The sequence below is a fragment of the Chenopodium quinoa genome, unplaced genomic scaffold, assembly GCF_001683475.1.
Source record: "Chenopodium quinoa cultivar QQ74 unplaced genomic scaffold, ASM168347v1, whole genome shotgun sequence".
Lineage (NCBI taxonomy): Eukaryota > Viridiplantae > Streptophyta > Magnoliopsida > Caryophyllales > Amaranthaceae > Chenopodium > Chenopodium quinoa.
Window position 1 is genome coordinate 1,302,073 of NW_018742815.1, and position 12,883 is coordinate 1,314,955.

General features: G+C 32.9%; 2 protein-coding genes across 2 annotated transcripts; both read left to right on the forward strand.

Moving 5' to 3' along the window:
- Window positions 1-828: 828 nt before the first annotated feature.
- Window positions 829-4,949, forward strand: LOC110725639 (carbonic anhydrase, chloroplastic). The gene is made up of 9 exons (XM_021905114.1): window positions 829-1,153; window positions 1,736-1,788; window positions 2,354-2,500; window positions 2,596-2,644; window positions 2,734-2,850; window positions 3,138-3,277; window positions 3,467-3,572; window positions 4,236-4,394; window positions 4,716-4,949. Exons 1-9 carry the CDS (start codon window positions 959-961, stop codon window positions 4,755-4,757), a joined length of 1,008 nt encoding a protein of 335 aa, XP_021760806.1. The 5' UTR covers window positions 829-958; the 3' UTR covers window positions 4,758-4,949.
- Window positions 4,950-7,500: 2,551 nt separating this feature from the next.
- LOC110725640 (heme oxygenase 1, chloroplastic-like) lies at window positions 7,501-12,020 on the forward strand. Its single transcript, XM_021905115.1, has 4 exons — window positions 7,501-8,473; window positions 10,264-10,487; window positions 11,323-11,430; window positions 11,716-12,020. The coding sequence occupies exons 1-4, from the start codon at window positions 8,056-8,058 to the stop codon at window positions 11,806-11,808; spliced, it is 843 nt and encodes a 280-aa protein (XP_021760807.1). The 5' UTR covers window positions 7,501-8,055; the 3' UTR covers window positions 11,809-12,020.
- The last annotated feature ends 863 nt before the right edge of the window (window positions 12,021-12,883 follow it).

Here is a 12,883-nt window from a genome sequence, read left to right on the forward strand (position 1 = left end):
TAAAAATTTATCAAATGAAGAAGCAATTTCAATTCAAAGAAACACCCTTAAAACAAATAGAGGAAAAATAAAATGAATAGAAGTGTAATTACTACATCCGTTTCTTATTATTTGCATCAAAGGATATTTAATACATTTAATGGAGTAACAAATCACTTCAGTTTGATCACAATCTATCATAAAAAAATTAGATGTGAATCATATGATGTCCTATGTTTCAAGTATACGTGTCATTTGTTGGCTTCAACTCAATCTACATTCTCATGCCACTAGATTTGGGGGCGAAAGGACATCGTCCACAGACCATACGTACACCTTAGCTTCTTCATGTATTATCCATCATCTTCATCCATGACCATAATCACAAAAAACAAAAGGACAAAAACAAAACACATTTTTTTTTATTTGAAATTTACCAAAATTTTAAATTTAAAAAATCCATAGAAAACACACAACCTTCCATAACTCTAAACTTCAAGCATTACAACTCCATGCATATATACACCAATTATCTAATTATCCAATTTATGAGGTTGATGAATTCATAAATATTAAAACTATATAACATGCCAATTTATTTATTTATTTTGTAAATTCAAATATAACAAACAGAAAATTAAGGTCCAACATTATCAAGATGAGTATGTATGTATACCAATAACAATTGAAGGCATAACCTCTAAAAATTATAAGAAGCTCTCATTTAGCTAGATGTCTTTTTCATTATCTACCCTAGGACCCATTTTAGTGGTGATTGTTCAAAATTGATAAATTTTAGATAAAACCCCTTAAATTGAAGGGTAGAAATGTAGGTTCTCTTACATTTATATATCAATATATAATCTTGCACCCCTTACAAAAATTATTGTACAACTAACATTTATAACATTACATTGTATTAAAGTTTTATTATCTTAAATAGAGAGCTCTTCTATTCTCTCTTAACTAACACACGTAAATGTCGACCGCTGCTTCTTCTATTAACGGATGGTGCCTCACCTCCCCCGCTCGTTCTCAATTGAAGAACACACCCACTTTAAGGCCTACTTTCTTTGCTAACAATAGGCTCAACCCTTCTTCTTCTGTCCCCCCTGCCCTTATTCGCAACCAACCCGTTTTTGCTGCCCCCGCCCCTATCATCACCCCTACTTTGGTACGTACATTATGTTTTATCATATGTTTTTTCCTTTCATTATAGTAGTTCTCGTGTTAGACAGTCATATACGGATAATAAATAAGATAGATCATGTGACATTTTATCAAATATATAGTTGATCGACATTCATCTCTAACATGTATTTTCTACAAGTAATACACTTAGAGATGTTACATTAATTGGGAATGAAATATGTACAACTAAAACCTCTAGAATGTACTACTAGTAGTAAAACTAAAATACTTAGCTAATTAAAGAGATATGAGTAAGAGTCCTACATTTTAGAAACTTTTAGCATAGTTTGTTTCCATAATATACTTCATTGTTGTACATTCATTTTCTTTACTCCTTTAGGACAAACAATATGTTTGCAAAGCTAACAGAAAAAGTAGGCCATTTTCTTCGTCATATGAGATAAATCACTATTAATAATAGAGTCTAACAACAATTACATTTTACATAATCATATATATATATATATATATATATATATATATATATATATATATATATATATATTCATGATCATCTATCCCAAATTCTACAAAATAATAACGTTTCGAAAATTTGTTTGAGCAGAAGGAAGATATGGCATACGAAGAAGCCATTGCCGCCCTTAAGAAGCTCCTAATGTATGTAAATCTTCTTATTTTTGCACTAATTTAAATTAATCATGATTATGTATTGATTTATATGTTAATATTTTGATGTATTAATCTAATAAAGTTGGAATTTTTGAAGGAGCATGCCATTTTCTTCAACGAACTAACTTGTAATAAAGTTGCGGTGTTTAGGTTGTGCATGGGTAGGGACGAAATTAATAAATTTTGAAAAGGGGTGGTCTAAATTCAAGCAAATAAAGAAAAAAGAAACAAGGTCTACCACATATTGTACATTAGATTTGCACCAAAAACATAAGTTGTATATTATATTGAAATTTAATTGGATAAGATATCCAAAACCTCCCACTTTATTGGACATACATGAGGGAACAAAAAAGGATATGTATAATATATTAAAGTATGATAAAGGGTTGAATCGATCCATGGAAAATGTAGTAAAAAGTGTTAAAAGGAGCTATAACATATGTCGATTTGTAATCCATATGGTTAAAAATTTTATAGTTTAGTGTATGTCGGTTTATGAATGGTTAACAATTACATTTTACATAAACAAGGACGTGTTAATTGGCTGTAGTGAGAACGGCGAGCTTGAAAATGAAGCCGCATCAAAGGTGGCGCAGATAACAGCTGAGTTAAAAACCGTTGATGGCAAACCATCATCGGATTACCCGGTCGAGAGAATTAAGGAAGGGTTTATCAAATTCAAGAAGGAGAAATACGAGTAAGTTATGATTTATTCTTATGTCTAAAATTTAAGTGAAAGCCATATTCGTTAAAATTAATTAATTGAGAAAATTTTGCACCTATTTATTGTAGGACAAATCCAGCACTCTATGGTGAACTAGCTAAGGGCCAAAGCCCCAAGGTAATTTTCACTTTCAACTAATTATTCTTATAACCGAACTAATCAGCTAGACAAATCATCTAATTTTTCATTGCGAAAATGGTGTGTAGTTTATGGTGTTCGCGTGCTCAGACTCCCGCGTGTGTCCCTCGCACGTTCTTGATTTCCAGCCTGGTGAGGCTTTCATGGTTCGCAACATCGCCAACATGGTCCCAGCATTTGACAAGGTATTGCTCAAATTTTAAGAATTATTTATGATAAAATTTTTATGGTTAATTTTAATTATGACATAATGATAGCAAAAGTTAAATATTTAAAAACTTCAATCTTTTCTTATAAAATATTTAAGTTACTTATGATTTATATGATAATTGTACTCAATCAAAAATTGATGATGATTGCATTAAATTATATACTCTATTACGTCCCCTTAGATGGTTGAAGATCAGGATAAATTTCGTATACTCTATCAAAGATATTTTGTTGATCGATGTATTAAATTTATTTTGTGCAGAGCAAATATGCTGGAGTTGGCGCGGCCATTGAATACGCAGTTTTGCACCTTAAGGTTGAGAACATTGTTGTAATTGGACACAGTGCTTGTGGTGGAATCAAGGGGCTTATGTCTTTCCCTGATGAAGGACCAACCTCAACGTAAGTTGATTATACTACTAATTAATTTTGTCAATTGATAGAGTGATGGTTGAGGTCTAGGAATATGTATTATACTCTATCATCAATTTTATCTATTTTTAAAGTTTACATAAATAATTGATTAAAGTAATTAATGAGCACATATGTATAAATATTGGACTAATGATGTTTATCACTTTGATTGGCTAGTGACTTCATTGAGGATTGGATAAAAATCTGCTTGCCTGCCAAGCACAAGGTGTTAGCCGAGAATGCTTCCGCACCTTTCGCTGAACAATGCTACCATTGTGAAAAGGTTAAGCCTCCTTCACTATACTTCCTCTATTCTCGAATATTTATACATGTCAAACACTCATGAACCACCATCACACACACGTTGTTCTAAATGAACTCGTACCCTAGCTGAAGTAAATACAACATGTACACATATTTATACGTGTCAAACACTTAAGCTTGTGAACCACCATCACACACATGTTGTTCTAAATGAACTCGTACCCTAGCTGAAGTAAATACAACATGTACACATATTTATACGTGTCAAACACTTAAGCTTGTGAACCACCATCACACACATGTTGTTCTAAATGAACTCGTACCCTAGCTGAAGTAAATACAACATGTACACATATTTATACGTGTCAAACACTTAAGCTTGTGAACCACCATCACACACATGTTGTTCTAAATGAACTCGTACCCTAGTTGAAGTAAACATAACATGTACACATTTTCGTCATTTTGAATACAAAGTATGTAACACGTTCATTTTTAGTCAAATCAGTTCAATCATAAGTAGCATAATGATATATTGTACATTAATATTATGTTTGTGAGATAGCTAGTTCCTATCCTTAGCTCACCTTAATTATTACGAGTCTTAAATAAACTAATCATACGCGCTTCATATGTACGTGTATTGATGCTTACTTGACTTATTATACATAACCATTTTCAGGAAGCTGTGAATGTATCACTAGGAAACTTGTTGACGTACCCTTTTGTAAGAGATGGTTTGGTGAAGAAGACTCTAGCTTTGAAGGGTGGTTACTATGACTTTATCAAAGGATCGTTCGAGCTATGGGGGCTCGAATACGGCCTCTCTCCTTCCCAATCTGTATGAACAACCAACCATTTGACTGCATGCTAATGCACCCATCCTTTTACCTTCATCTGATCTTTTCTTCATGATCTTTCTATTTTCTTTGTATCATGTTGTATGTACTACTCACCTTGTTCGAGCAAATAATATGTTTGTGAATGTTAATGAATATATATATATGGAGATAATTAAACGGCTTCTTTGGTTCAATCTCAACATAAATGTTTATAATGTCATCAATTGTTGTTTCAATTGAAGTAATTAAGTGATTAGCTAGATAACTTCATTCACTTCATTGCATTTGCTCTTTTTTTTTTTTTCCTTAATTATTGATAGGTTAAAGATGTTGCCACGATACTTCATTGGAAGCTCTATTAGCTTACATAGAGAGATGGATTTGCAGCCAAGACGGGGAATGGTTATCTTATCTAGCTACTTTGTTCACATGTCATTCTATTCTCGTTTTGAGTGGCTCTAAACAACTCGGGATATTCACTCAACCATGTATATGTTACTCCCTTCGTTCATAAAAGATGATAGAAGTTTCAAAATTTTGGCCTGTCCTAAAAATTGTCTTTTTTCTTCTTTGACCTTCTAAAGTCATTACCCATCGACTATATACCAACAAAAACTAAGTAAATTACAGTATCATGTTAATCTTTAATTATTGAATAATGAAAGTATATTATAATTTTGGGAGTAGGATTTATTGAATAACCATCACTTGCACCTCTTTATTACAGATTAATGCAACATATTACATATATTATAGCGAAATAGTCACATATATGAATCAAACTCAGCCTTAAGACTTTACACATCGACTATATACTCAACTAGTATACTATCATAGCAAAAGAGATCGATATTCTTCCCATGGACCCCATGACATCTCGAAAGATAAATTGGGTGGTTGAGCCGTCCAACATGCTTTTAAACCGTTAATTTCTTTGTTTACTTACACACCTCTCTTAAATAGCAAAACTCAAGTCCACCGCACACATATTTCTATCTGACGGGTTATTGGTCAGATATGGTTGGTTCTAAACAACATTATATGACCTCTGAATACATCCTTTACCATTTCGATAATTCTAGACAAACCTTGGGAGAAAGGCTTCTTGGAGCAGTGGCCCAGAAGGCGCCTTGCATCCTTGAGGTGCAAGTTTCGATTCTCATTTGGCACAAATTCCATTCCCTTATACTGTCCGGATATTGCTAGCCAGACTTCCTGTGATATGAGCCTTTAGACGGTTTAAGTTTTTAAGAGTAAGCAACAAGTTGATGCGGATCGTGGAAGTTCACATAAAGATGAGGTCCATGCGTATAGATTCTTGGACCATTCCAATATATGCTCAAATTGCTACGCAAGCCCAAGTTCAGGACCACCTCACCTCGTAATATGAACGAGCCCATATAAAAAACGGGCCATATATTAGTATTGTTTTACACAACTATTGTTACTTTCAAAGTTTATGACCCAACTATGTCCATGGCTCTATGCTATTTGGTATTAAATTAATACCAAATAGAAAATATCTAAAATTTGGACCATAATATGATGTACAAACAATGTTAAGTACTTCGTATTTAATATTGAAGAGTTTATTATTACTCTATTAGTCTCTTTTATAAACTTAAAAAAATGTTACAGAAATGCTGATTGAATTGAATAATAAAGAGGAAGGGGAGAACCGGAGAAGTAAGTGAAGTCAGAATAGGAAACATGGCATGTTGGCAATAACTAGAACAATAATTTATCTATATTCAGGTCAGCGATTGGGTTCAACTTCAACTCCAGTATTAATCATGTTGCTCAAATGCTAAATTACCCACTAACCTCCTCAATAACAATTTACCCTCACTGTTTGCTCAAATGCAAAGACATTGAAAATCATTGCTTGTGTCAAGCTTGAAGCGGTAGAGTATGAGCTATGCCAAATATGTAAATTAGTTATGATTTTGATTGTAAAAGTTATGATATTTTCTCTAAATCTGTGGTTTACAGATCTTTATTATTGTAGATGTCGTATGGTTATTATTTAATGATATTAATGCTTCCCGTTTCAAAAAAAAAATTTACCCTCACTAACCTTCCAATAATTATATAAATAAAATCATTTATAAAGATATTTAGCACATTAAAATAACCACTATCTCAAGGATATAGACGCCAATGAAAGTCCCTATAAAGATTCGTAATTGAGACCAAGAAGAAAATAGATGAAAGAAAATGAGAGAAAATGTAGAAAAGTAAAAGAAAACTTTTCAAAAACAGTAAAAATAAACCTAGCAATATAGGGCAGAAAAAACCCTTCTAAACGAGAAATTATAGAGGGAATCAGAAAAATTCTTCTAGGAGGAAACCATAAAGGAAACCAAAAAATATTATCCCAAACAAAAAAACCTAAAAGAAACTAAAAATAACTCTCGTAACTAGAAAGAAAAAACACAAATCCTCCAAAAAAGCGAGTATACGTTAATTTATGGCAAGACTAGTTAAAGTTATCTAAAAAGCATTTAAAGTTACCATTTATACTAAAAAATTACTACAGTACTATTTTTTTTTTCTTACAATAAACTTATAAACTTATAATGAGATTAATTATATTAGTCCTTATAGTATATAATCATGAATCTATAAAAAATTATGTATTAAAATAAAATTCAAACCAACAACAAATTAAAAGATTTTAAAGAGTTAATGTTACCATAAAAGTTAAAGTTACTTACAACTATTTTACAATAAAATTAATGTATACTCGCCTCATGCAAGAATTATTTAAAATTACCCACAATTGTCATACAATAAAATTAACGTATATCCGCTTCACGCAAGATTTAAGGTCTGTTTTCATTGACCGAACTGAATTCATTAGAGCTGAACTGAACTGAATATTTTATGAGACAAGAAAATTGAGAAGTAAACTGAATTAAACTGAACTAACTTATTAAAAATGAACTGAACTAACTTATTAGAAATGAACTGAACTGAACTAAAGTGAAAATAATCTAATAAGAACATGTCTTACTGAAAGAAAAAACACCGGATCCAAGCCACTAGATTTTGGGTCGAAGAGACACCGTGTTCATTTTCCCAACTTTTCGCTGTATTCACCCATCATCTTCATCCATTAGCACAGAAAAAGAAAAACAAAGAAAAATCCCATTTAAATAAATTAAAAGCAGAAACACAGAACTGAACAGCACCATACTATACCTTCTAAACATTTTCTTACACCTCCATATTAACACCAATTATTCATCTCTTCTTCCCACTAATTAAAGCTTCCATCTTTATACTCAAAATCAAAACTTTCCATCTTTAATCCAACTCTTCTTTCCACTAATAATTGTTTTAATATTTGAGACTAATTCTTTTAGTCTCTTAAATTATTCTCCTTTAATCCTAAATCCCTTTTACAATTTGCTTTATAATAGACTCAATCCTTCTTTTTAGGGTTTATTATAATTCTTTAATCTAGAAACCCTATTCCAATTTATTAAGAAAATCAGAAAAAAAAAACTTTTCAATAAAAATACTTAGCCCCTTTTGTAGTTCCTTGCAAGCAACCTCATTTTTAGGTTTTTTTTTTTTTTAAATTTCTTTAATCTTTCCTAGTCAACTTTCATTTTCATAATCCATATCATATTTTCTTATAAATTCTGAGTTTCAATGGCTTCCTTAGCATCAATTCCTCAAACCCAATTATTTTCCAAAAACCCCAATTTTAATCTCAAGAAAATCAGCCCAATTCATAAATTTTCATCAATTTCCTTCATCAGAAGAACCCCAAATCATAACTTTGGATCATTAGAAAAAATTACCAAAATGCCCCTGAGAGCTGTTGCTGTAACTGCAGCTGATGCTGAGGTGAAGAAGAGTTTTGTGGATGAAATGAGAACTGTGGCAATGAAGTTGCATACTAAAGAGCAGGCCCCTAGGGAAGGGGAGAAGGTGGCAAAGGGTCCTGAAGAAAGGTCTCCTGCTAAGTGGGACCCAACTGTTGAAGGGTATTTGAAGTTTCTTGTTGATAGTAAATTGGTTTATGATACCTTGGAGAGGATTGTTGATGAAGCTCCTGTTTCTTATTGTAAGATTTTCTCTCTTTTGTTTACAATACAAATTGTTGATTATTATAGAATTTTCATGATGACTTGATTTGCTTTTGTGGTGAGAAATACACGTGTTGATCGGTGTAATTAATGCTTAATTATTCATAATCTTTCTGTTTTTAGTTTCATTAGTCATTTTCTTTTATTTTTTGATTGTGGAATTTGATTGACAAGTTTATAAGTAGGGGCCCAAAAGCATGAAGAGATAGAGGCCTTAATTCAAAGAATTTGTTACTCTATTTAATGATGAGATACTTTTTAATTTTGGTTAAAGTATAATAAGCCTATTGTGTACTTATGTGAGGACTTGAGGAGGTGTGCTTACTTGATGAATGAGTATTCTTTGAAGTAATCATGCTTAACCAAAGTGCTTATATTCAATGATTCCAATCTGTTGCAACTCTTTTTAGGTGTAGCTGGTTAAGGCCCTTGTATCGGTACCTCTTCTGTATCTTTCATGTTATCTAGTCTTAGAGTAATATGCTAAGAATGCTATGTAGGGTTAAAATTATTGAATATACCTGCTGTTGTGTGTAAGATCACTTGTAGAATAGATCACTAATTTGAGATCAGTACCCGATTCATACTTTTAGTGTAACCGGTTCTCTGAGTCTTGTAGGATTACATTCATTGAATATTCCTGATGTTATGTGGAAATACTTGTAGAGTAGATCAGGTGTTTGAGATAAGTCTATGGAGTTTGGTCTAGGTCGAATTGCCTTTCAGTGAATTGTGTTTTGTGATTTTGAGACTGGTCACTTGTTAGCTGTTAGATTGGGGCTAATTTTCTGGATGATCTAAACTTTATATTATAGGTTGCTAAATGCTAAGTAGGTTTTTCCAGTTAATATATTTTACCTCTGGCATGTATCTTCAACTCTTTCAAATTTTTAGGTTGATCTTCTCAACTCCTTCAAATTATAGTTTCATTCATATTGTAGTCATATCGATGTAATTATCTTATTCGTTAGTTGCCATTTGATCTTATTTGGCATCAGAAAGTTAAGAGCTGCAATATTCAATTTTTCGTCACTATAAGTCTCTGTGTGAAGTGAAGTCATTTTGAGCAGTCATGTAACTTGTTTATGATGATCCACATCCATTGTTTTTATTATCTCATTGGGTTCTAAGGCTTTAGAGTATGGACCTTGATGTCCATCCTGACAATCCTTTGAAGGTATCACCCTACCAGCACTATATTGGCATAATTGCGGGGTTGCATAAAAAGGAAATTAATCTCCTTTGGCCGTCATTTGAGATATATTTTACAGTTGGTCTCTAGAAATTTATCTTTAGCACATTAGAATAGCTATTTTGATTGCTGTGCCTGGGGCACGAATCTAAATATCAGCTTTTCACTTGTCAAGACTGGCCTTAAGATACTTTGAGATTGTTAATTTTCATTATTGCAAAGATCCTCTCTTCTCATGGACCATGTCATCATCAGAGAATTGTCTTTTACTCCGTAAAAGTCAGCTATAAGTTATGTGCTACTGTTGCCAACAATTAGGGAAAAAGACGTGCTTTTCGATTGGTTTTGCTCTGAATGCACGCTCAGATGCATTCTGTTTTCCTCTAGTTCGACAATAGAGATTGTATAATTCTTTGGAATTTCTTACATGATGCTCTAGTCTTCTGGACAAGCCTGCCGCATTTCATGTCTTTGGAGGCTGGTGATAATTAGAATTGCAGTCTAGTTGTAACTTTGTCACTGGTCTCTGGCTGCTGAACTTACCTGTTATTTTTGACCCGAAACTTCTAATTTCAGATGCTGAGTTTAAGAATACAGGATTGGAACGATCACAGTGTTTGGCTAAAGATCTGGAGTGGTTCAAAGAGCAAGGCTATTCTATTCCTGAGCCTTCCGAGCCTGGTGTTACATATGCTAATTATCTCGAAGAATTAGCTAAGAAGGATCCTCAGGCATTCATTTGCCATTTCTATAATGTATATTTTGCCCACTCTGCTGGGGGCCGCATGATCGGAAGGAAGGTATGCTATTACTTGTTTAGTAAGTCCTAGCTTTGCATTACATATCTATCATGTAGTTGTATATAACTTTCAAATACTGATTCTTGAATCTGTTAAGAACTTAAGATTATGTGCTGCTAGATATTGTTTTGGGGCCTGATAGCTCCTCTGCATGTGTCAGTTTTCCTGTTTTCGTCTACATGATTCCTATGCTTGATCTGAGGTGACATGAAGACTCTCTAAGCAGTCTGATATCTTTGTGCCTAATGTTTAAACTTTAAAGATTATAGTACACTTGTGGTTTGGAATCTTCTTTCATTGCTTATACCCTGATCTACAAAAACGATACCTCCTCCATCATTGACCAGGCGTCATAGTTTCTATTCTTAATTTTCTGAAATCCTTGCCCATGGTTATTCTGTACTAGAAAACTTCACTCATGCACCAATTTATATTTACTAACCAACTGTGACTTATCATATGACTAGTAACGTTACTTATGCAACTCTCTTCGGATATTTGTTGTTTTTCTACTTTTCATGTGATACATCTCTCATACTTTATGCTGTTGTGTGTTTAATCTGTGAAATGTAGAAGTTGTCTGAATGCTGTTGCACCCATAGGTTGTAATAGTGAGACTAATAAGTAAATATTGATGATGTTGCTATCCTTAGAAGATGGCTAGTTGAACACTAAGCAACACTGAGATCACACAGTTGATGTTATTCATTTTGCTACCTAATTTAATGGTGTTAGTCGTTATCAAAAATTCTGGACAAGATACATAAGACGCGGTAGACTTGTCTACTTTTGAGGGTCGCAGTTCCATTTATTTGATCATCCCTTTCTGTAATAGGTTTCGGAGAAGATACTGAACAAAAAGGATTTGGAATTCTACAAGTGGGATGGTGACCTTTCTCAGTTGCTCCAGAATGTGAGGGTGAAGCTAAATAAAGTTGCTGAAGTATGTCTCATTTTCTTACCCTCTATACTTGGAAAACTTTGTTTTCAATTATTTCAGTAACTTTTCCTTTTTAAAAAAAAAATATCACGTACAACGATTTGGGCAACTTTTGGGATAATCCTATCTTGCTAAGTTAGTTGAGTATTAATCTAGTTAACCCCACCTGCTGGGATGTTTAGTGTATTACTCATAAATTAAGCCGTCTTGGAGAAAAAGAGTTGATATGAAACTTCAACAACCTGAATATAGAAAGCTCTATTAAATTCGTGTTGATTTGTTTTGCAGAGCTGGACAAGAGAAGAAAAGAATCACTGTTTAGAAGAAACTGAGAAGTCATTCATGTACTCAGGGCAAATCTTGCGTCTCATATTCACATGAAACGTGAAGCTACCACATCGCTGGGTTTTCTCGTAGGTCCTTCAATGGTGCACACACATCATTACTTGTTTATATCACTCAACATATGTTTTCTTTGTTGAATTTGTTTTTCCAATATTCTGTATGAAAACTCAGGTTCACAAATGTGCATATATCAAAATTCAAGTTTCAGAATGCTGTTTCAATATGTTTAGTTGCTTTGGTCTGGTTGAGGTTTTTGCCTATACTCTCGAGTCTCGGCATTAAGTTCTACTTTGAAAGCTTCTAAAGCTAAGCTAACCATTGGTGTAAGTGTAACAACGGCTTCGCATGCAAGCATGCTCAAATATCAGCCGCAAATATAATCCTTTTGTCCAAGCTATTAACTTGTGTTTTAGCTGTAGTATTGCAGTTTTATTGAAACTTTGGATGTATAAACAAATAAGATGCAATTCATTAATCTCTATACCATTCTGACAATGTATTACTATAATTCATAACTCATTAATAGATACAGTAATTAGAAGTAATATTGTAATAATAATACTACCTCCATTACAGATTATGTACAACGATTAGATATTTTTCCTCTTTGTTTTATGTCAAATTGTTGCACGTAACCTGTAACGGATGTAGTAATATGAAATCACAAACAAATATTAGTATTTTACAAAATTATACAAAATTACTGAAGTTTAAAAATTCTACACCTACCATAGCACTCGGAAAAAATAGTATTGTAGTTGGTGATAAATCTTTGGGATTGATGAAAACAACAATGTTCCTCGTGTAGAAGAGGGAATAAAAATGTTATTTTAAGTAACCTCACGTGAAATCTCTGGAGTGCCACGCGCAACACGAGTTTTTATGATGTGTTAACAAGTGGCTACCCTGTAGGCTGTAGCCCAGTAGAGTAAACGAACCAGCTCGAACAAAAGTTTTACCCGAGTACCAGTTATTGTGGTTAGGATTTCAATGAGTCGATACGCTTGTGAATAACTCGTAATAAAATTCAAGTATTATATTCTTATTTTTCTCTATTATGTGAGGAATAAATATTAGAAACATGAATGTAATTTAGGGACGGAGAGAGTAC